General features: G+C 43.6%; 1 protein-coding gene across 2 annotated transcripts; it reads right to left on the reverse strand.

Moving 5' to 3' along the window:
- Positions 1-485: 485 nt before the first annotated feature.
- Positions 486-6,958, reverse strand: LOC124341037 (homeobox protein OTX1-like). 2 transcript variants are annotated; one of them, XM_046793926.1, is made up of 5 exons: positions 6,819-6,958; positions 3,014-3,885; positions 2,727-2,887; positions 1,387-2,322; positions 486-1,313 (listed from the first exon to the last, which is right to left on the reverse strand). In XM_046793926.1, exons 2-5 carry the CDS (start codon positions 3,204-3,206, stop codon positions 1,098-1,100), a joined length of 1,506 nt encoding a protein of 501 aa, XP_046649882.1. In that variant the 5' UTR covers positions 3,207-3,885; positions 6,819-6,958; the 3' UTR covers positions 486-1,097. The 2 variants fall into 2 exon arrangements, with proteins under 2 accessions (XP_046649882.1, XP_046649881.1); XM_046793925.1 differs by having other exon boundaries at positions 2,999-3,885; positions 6,819-6,956.
- Between the last annotated feature and the right edge of the window lie 482 nt (positions 6,959-7,440).

Below are 7,440 nucleotides of genomic sequence, written 5' to 3' on the forward strand. Positions count from 1 at the left end.
TTGAGAGAGAGATTATCAATTACACGACACACACGCGGGAGCGGAGGGAATAAATGACTCGGAATGCGACACGATTTTTTTTTTGTTTTTCGTTTCTTTTTCAATTCAAATTGTAACTGAAAAAATAACGAGGGACCATTAATTTAATTTAAAAAAAAGGTGTGTGATATGACGCAATCAGACAAAAAGGGAAACAAGAAAATTACAAACTTTTGTTTCTCAATTTGACACACGAAAAAAAAATGATGATGGGGAATGACAACTATTTTAATCCAATTATTTACAGATTCATCGAGATTTTGAGGAAAGAGAAGGTGTAATATAGTCGAAACAAACGAACAGAAACACTTTGAGCTCTAATTCAAAATGTTGATCAACATTTGTTATTTGGAAAAATATCTCCAAAAACCCATTTCGAAGACGCTAAAAACCCTTCAGGGGAGATGGGAGGGGAGCTGTGAGTCACCCAGTAATCAAAATTCCAATAATTGTCTTGCCGTTCTTATTCAATCAAATATACAGTTATTATTACTTGTCTTTCAATAAAAAAACGAGATTAAAATTAAAATAGGAAAAGGGCAGCCAGTTTTTCATTGAGGAAGGACACTAAAGATGAGACACACACGAGACAAAATTACATAATGACAATAGATTAATATGGATAAATTGTTTATGCTTTTTCCCAGCGATTGTGTTTTTTTTTTCTTTTTTTTTCTCCAATTTTTTTTTCCTTTGAAATCCGTGGTCAAAAAATTCTTTTAAAATCATTCCAAGATAATTATAAAAGGAAAAAATATGGGAAGGTTACAAGGATCCAAGGTTGATGGGGGTGGCAGGGGAAGACACTATTTGATCTCTTTTCTTTTGTGTGTGTGTAGGTAAAAATTTGTTCATCAAGTCATCACATCAAAAACAACTGAAATTCTGAAAAGAAAAGTTTTGACGGCCAGCCCGTGAAGGAAAATAAACGGGAAAAAAAGAATAGGAGAGAAAATGGAGAAGATGCGGCAGCAATAGCCAACGATATTTTTTATGTTACAGAGAAATAATGTCTTTTTTTTTTGTTCAATTGAATTTTTGTTCGTTTGTTTTGTCTCTCACAGCACTTGGAATTTAGCCTCGTAGTCCAGACAATCTTGCTGTTGCTGCTGTTGTTGCTGCTGCTGTTGAACGCCAACACTGCTGGGCACCGTTGGCCGGCCATTGCCGATCACTCCGCCGTGGTGGTGGTGATGATTGGCCTGGACGGCCGCTTGAGCAGCTGCTGAAGCGCTGGCATAGGCCGATTGAGCCGATCCAGGATAACTAGACATCTGTGATCCAATTCAAATAATACCAAACAATTTAATACAATTGGTCGAAGATGAAATGGAGTTTGAAATTTACCTGTCCGTAAGAGCCCATGGAATGATGATGACTGGCCATGGAGTGAGTAGTGTGGTGGTGGTGGTGATAGTCCATGCCGACGTTACTGTAATAAGGAGCCGCGTTGGCAGCAGCGGCCGCAGCTGCAGCGTAGCCACCAGCCGAAGCCACGCCGTAACATCCAGCCGGACTCGGATTAGGTGATGGATAACCGGTGGGCATCATGCCCATCGGCGACATGCCGTGCATCGAACTAGGAGATGAAAACGAGCCCATAGAGCCGCTCATGGGCGTGCCGACCGATGAACTCGATCCAGTCATTTTCGGTCCAGTCGCCAATCCGTAGGATCCGGCCCGCTGCGGCGACGGAACGTGAAAATCGTGTCCACCCCAAAAGTTGGTGTTGCCTCCGTTGCCGTAACCGCCGCCTACACCCACACCACCGACTCCTCCGCCGGTAGAGGCGTGCGTAGAAACATTCACCATTCCGGCCACCATAGTCCCGTATCCGCCCGTCAATCCGCCGGCTCCTAAAGGAGGAGGCGTCGGTGTAGGAGTCACGGACGACGATGGAGTATGGGGAGAATGGAGTGGCAGTGAAGAAGGCGGACTGCATTCGCGATGCATTTTCGTTTGATGTTGTTGTTGTTGTTGAATTTGTTGTTGCTGCTGCTGCTGCTGTTGTTGCAAGCTAAGACTGCTGGGCTGACTCGGGGTGATGATTGACGATTGTTGTTGTTGTTGTTGTTGTTGTTGCTGCTGTTGCTGCTGTTGCTGTTGTTGGCGACTCGAAACAGGACTGCCCGGCGATGAATTCTTGATCTTTTTAGGCCTCGGCGTTCCGGTGCTTTTGCTTCCGCCGGAGCTTCCACCCGAATTCTGTTGCTGCTGCTGTTGTTGCTGTTGTTGCTGCTGAGACTGTTGGCGACACTTTGCCCGTCGATTCTTGAACCAAACCTAAAAATTCAATTGAATAAACACATTTTTATTAATAAATTAATTGGACATGTTAAAAATGTGCTGACGTAATTTTCAAATTGCGAAAGCTTGAAAACGTCGTTCTCAAATGTCAACGACGTGTGTCTCATTCAAGGAAAAAGATTTACTGTCCTGTCGGGTTCTTTTCAAAAAAAGACTGTCGTCACATGAACCGTTTCTATTCAAAAAGATTCTCTTTTATTTCTTGAAAAAGGAAAGTGTCTTGTGCACGTGCCACCGCCACCGTCATCCAATTTTTCATTCCACACACACACACAAATAAGGACATGAAAACGGTGACTACCGTTTGCCCGGAATTACCCGCCATTAAACGAGCCAATCGAGCGTAACATGTTAAAATGAAAACTAGTTTTTATTTTTACCTGGACACGAGATTCCGGCAGGTTGATTTTGAGTGCAACTTCTTCCCGCATGAAAATGTCCGGGTAACGCGTTTTGGCGAATAAAGATTCCAGGACGTCCAGTTGGCCTCGAGTGAATGTCGTCCGCTCTCGTCTCTGTTTCCTACCAGCTCCGTTACTCCCTGGACAAAACCAAATGAAACGTTTAGTTGACGAACGAAACCATGTGGACAGTGCTCATTTATCAAAACGGAGAGAAAAGAGAAATAAAGTTGGAAAATGGTCATATTTACATGGTCGGTCCATACCTGGAGGGAACCCGACGGCCGAGTGGAGTGGGTCCATGGCCGACGGTGGCATAGCCAAACCGGCCAGCCCAGGCATTCCACCGCCGCCGACGTGACCCAAACCGCCTTGCGAGTGGTGATGGTGTAGGCCGACGGGACCCATGCCCACACCCATATTCATGGCGTACGGATTGCCTTTGGCCAGGTAGGCCATGATGTTGGCAGAATTATCAATTTTCGAGTTGTCGTGCAGACGATAATTCAAGTCGAAACAATGGACGTCTGCTACGCTGCTGTGATTGGCTGCTGCTGATGATCCCCAGTAATCAGCAGCGCGGTCTAGCAGACGAGTCCACTCCACACTTGAGCTCTTGGCAACCACTTTCGATTGACCACACTACTGCAGCACACGTTTAATAAAACACCAAAGTCACACTCACACCAACCAGCCAAAAGTAGTAAGTGCAAACTTCTTTTATCAAATAGTTATTTCAACTCAAAAATCAGGTTAGAAACGTTGTTGGGGAGGCTCAGAGACACACGTCACGGCCGGTCGATAGTTCACTTTGCACTGGACTTGGTGGGATCAAGTCTTGACACAAGTGGAAAAAGTAAAATGGGAAGAGAGAAAAAAGATTTGGATCTCCTCCCTCCTTCTTCTAGTTGTGTGTGTGTCCTCGTCTTCCCCTTTTTTCTTCCAAGAAAACCTTCACGACCGATGACGATGGATCTGGGAAGGGACTGGCCCAGGGCACCTCTCAGGAGGAGGAGTGAAGGTTTCTTCTTCTTCTTCTTCAGCCCCACCTTTTTTTCTAGCCTTAAGGAGATTCTTCTTCTGCTTCTTCTGGGGGAATTGGATGATTGTGTTTTTCACCTACGTCGAGATTTCAAACCTGTTGGAATAGAAATTGAATCTCAATCAAATCGAGAAGAAAACGTATTTTTTTGGTTGGGCGATGAAAATGGCAATGAAATTTTTCTCAGTTTGAAAAACTTTTTGGATCGTGTGGGAAGAGAACGAACGCCCACCACAATTCAAAATGGCCGATTTTTCACCTGTCACATTTTTTCTTTTGTTTTAAGAATTTTTTTTTTCTATTTTTTCTTCATCTCTTTGGGGAGAGAAGAATCAAAATGGTGGGAGGGAAGAACGTCAAGAGTTGGGGGGATCTTCATTTCCGAGAGAGAGACACACACAAAAAACATACAACAAAAGGTTAGAAAGAAAGAAAAAAGAAAAGACCCAATTAAAAGGTAGACTTGCTTAGTGTGTCTATACAACAGCTACTGGGGGCTACCTGATTTGACCCCGCCTATTCTTCCTCCACTTGTCAATCAAACTTTATTTTTTAACAGAAAGAAACTTCTTCTTCTTCTTCCAGCTTCTTTATACATGTTTTTCTTCTCCTATTTTTTAAAAAAGAATATATTTAGTTGGTATATATAAAACTCTGGGGAGAGAGACTCCAGCTTCCGTCTGTCGTGTTTCCCACGGATCGTATATGCTCTGCCAATTGCCTATTTTTTCCAACCCAAAAAAGTTGGAAGAATTTTCTTGAATTGAAACACACTGTGTCTGCAGCTAGGGAATAATCAAAATTTCTATTTTTCTTGATTGGCTGAAATCATTTGTCACCCAGGCCAATTGGGTCATGTAACCACCACACCCCCATTCGTTTAACATGTTGACAAATGGCGTCCAAAATTCGAGCTCGGTGGTTCATGTGTGGGAAAAGCAACAGTGAATCAACCAACAAAAGAGAATAGAAAAAAAGGGGAAAAAAGAAAGAAATGAATCGAGTAACAAATCGACAGGATTAAAATCGTATACACACACACGACCCCGGAGAGAGAGATACAATTTTATTCCGGTTATATGTACCGCCTGCTGAGGTTGCTGACAGCAGCTGCCGAGGACCCTATACGTATAGCTGGTTTTTGTGTTGTACACACACCACCAGGTTAGACTCTTGTGTGCATGGATGGATGGCCCATCTCGCTCAAAAATCGAACCCTGTTTCTCTTATTCCCCTCTCGCATCTTTTGTTGTTTCTGTTTGTGTTGTTGTGTGTGTTCGCATAGGTAGTGAGTAGATGGGGCCTCATTTCTCCGGGGTCACCCCTCTCGCTTTTTTTATGGGGGGTATGTACGACCTTTGACCCGAGAGAGACAATTCAAACTCTCGGTTCGAACCACTAAATATAATAACCTCTCCTCTTATTTGTAATCTAATAGCCAAAAGAACTTTTGATCCCGAGTCCCTAGCTGCAACCCCCTGCCCCAAAAAATGGCCAGCAAAAAATTTTGTTAACTTTTTTTTCGTCCCAATCATCTTTTATTATTTGTTTCCAACCCCCCCATTCAACAAAAATAACGGAGGTGGTGTAGTAGTGGCTGCCTAATTGACTCCTTGAACCTTTATAGAATTCAATGGGAGAGGGTGTGGGGTTGATCCGGTCATGGAAGGAGAGTCCCTTATCGTTCAGATAGGCCTCTATGTAGCCTAAAGGTGGTGGTGGGGGGACCAGAAGGGCTTAATGATTTTCCGAGTAAAAGAGTGCATATATATATAGAAGAAGAGAAAATGGCATTTAATAGATGATCGTTTCTTGATGGGTTATTTCACATTCTCTTGGGTTTTTGCACACCGGGTTGTAGCAGTAGCTGGATGGGGGGCACGAGCCACAACGCATCCGACATTCCGATGATGGATGGGACCCTCGTCTATCAAAGGTCACAACATCATCATCATCATCGAGAACAACAACCATTTGAGTGTTGTTGAGGTTTTTGACTAATAATAAGAAAAGGTCCCACGGTTAGCAGTTGTTGTAGTTCCGGATGGGGATATCCAACGGCACGCGACGGAAGCCGGAAGAAAAACAACTTTTTTCGTTAGAAACACACAAGCGCCTATAGTTTCGGCGAATGAAACAATACAATCCGCTTCTAATCTCTCTACTGTGTGTGACTCTGTCCGGAAGTCCGGATGTGTTTCTACGATTCTTGTCAACGGATCGGGTTGGCTATTTTTACGTTGAAACATATCAAAGATTCCCATCTCTTTTTTTTTGACATAATACCAGCCAATATTAAGCCACAAACCGACTGCTCAAAGGTGAGAGGGGGGGGGGGGTATCCGAGTTAACTTCCGCGCACTTCCGCCCATCAATCCTTCCCTCCCCCTCACTTGTACTCCCCCACATCCTCCTCCTGTTGAAAGGAGCTGTGCCCAACGGCTCCTTCTTCAGAACCTTGTTTGTCCACCTTTTGGACCATTTTGATTCACACTACTGGCCCTCATCCGACGGGAAATTAAAATTCCGAGAAACTATTCCGGAATTCCACAAAAATAAAAAAAAATAAAACCCAACCGGAAGAAAAGGGAAGTCTTTTTCTTATTTGTTTGTTTGTTTTTCACGCGGGGTTAAATGACCTCTTGTCAATAAGTAAGAGGGGTGTGTTATACTCTACTTAACTCATCGACACATACACACAGGGGGCAGTCACACACACAGACAAATATATATCTACACACACATAGTAGTACTACCTACTACTACACATACACATACAGAGAAGAGATAAGAGAGCCGCTCTGAGCTTCTAATAATCGGCCTAAAGTGTCTTAGTCAAATTGAGAGTCTATAAACCAATAAGCTCCCGGCTTTTCGCCGCGTCTCCTATTGACTTTTCTGTTTGTTTTTTGTTTTTTCTTCTTTCCACCCAACCAGAATCAAAAGAAATTCACACATTTTGTCTCGATTCACTTTTTGCTATCAAAATATTGAAACTCTTGCAATTATTCAAATTTTCTATTTCTTACCTTTTTTCCCAGTTGTCCAATGTTGGATTCACTCCGTAGGGCCACCACTACTACTAAGAAACACACGCACACGAATATTATAACCCACGGAAACCGTGTCGCTCCTTTTAGTGAACTGAACGAAAATTCTATTTTGTCTTGTCCGAACTTTTTTCTCCCTTAAGAGGCTTCACCTCCCGACAACAACACACACACACACAAAATAAAATAAAAAAAAGCTGATGGTGTTCGCTTATATATTTTTCTCTGTGCGCCTCTCACACACACACAACTTAAGACGCCAGGACTTAAGAGCAAAGGAGAGAGAGAGAGTCTGGCGCTTTTCTCTTTAAGCTCTTGTGTGTGTTGTGTGCGACTGTCGACTAGGAGTCGCTCGACTATGGGCTGTACACTCTAAGGCGGCTGTTGCCCTTATGTGTGTGTGTGCCAGTGCTCAAATCTGACCACGCGACGACGTCGATGCGATAAGCCCTTCTAGCCGCCCTCCCTGCCCAATAACTGCCTCTGATGTTTTAGCTGCACACACACTACACACACTGTACAGAGAGACACACTACAACACAGACGAAAGCTAGCCCAGAACAGTCCCTGCCGCGACGACTAGCGCACACAAACAAACGGG

This window comes from Daphnia pulicaria, chromosome 5 (assembly GCF_021234035.1).
Source record: "Daphnia pulicaria isolate SC F1-1A chromosome 5, SC_F0-13Bv2, whole genome shotgun sequence".
Taxonomy (NCBI): Eukaryota; Metazoa; Arthropoda; class Branchiopoda; order Diplostraca; family Daphniidae; genus Daphnia; species Daphnia pulicaria.

Bases quoted from the DNA above. Each gene is read 5' to 3' on its own strand.
- LOC124341037 (XM_046793925.1), bottom strand. From the start codon at position 3,206: ATGGCCTACCTGGCCAAAGGCAATCCGTACGCCATGAATATGGGTGTG. The intron at 2,888-2,998 runs GTAAATATGACC...GGTTTTGTCCAG, and splicing joins TCCAGGTATGGACCGACCAT to GGAGTAACGGAGCTGGTAGG. The intron at 1,314-1,386 runs GTAAATTTCAAA...ATTGGATCACAG, and splicing joins CCATGGGCTCTTACGGACAG to ATGTCTAGTTATCCTGGATC.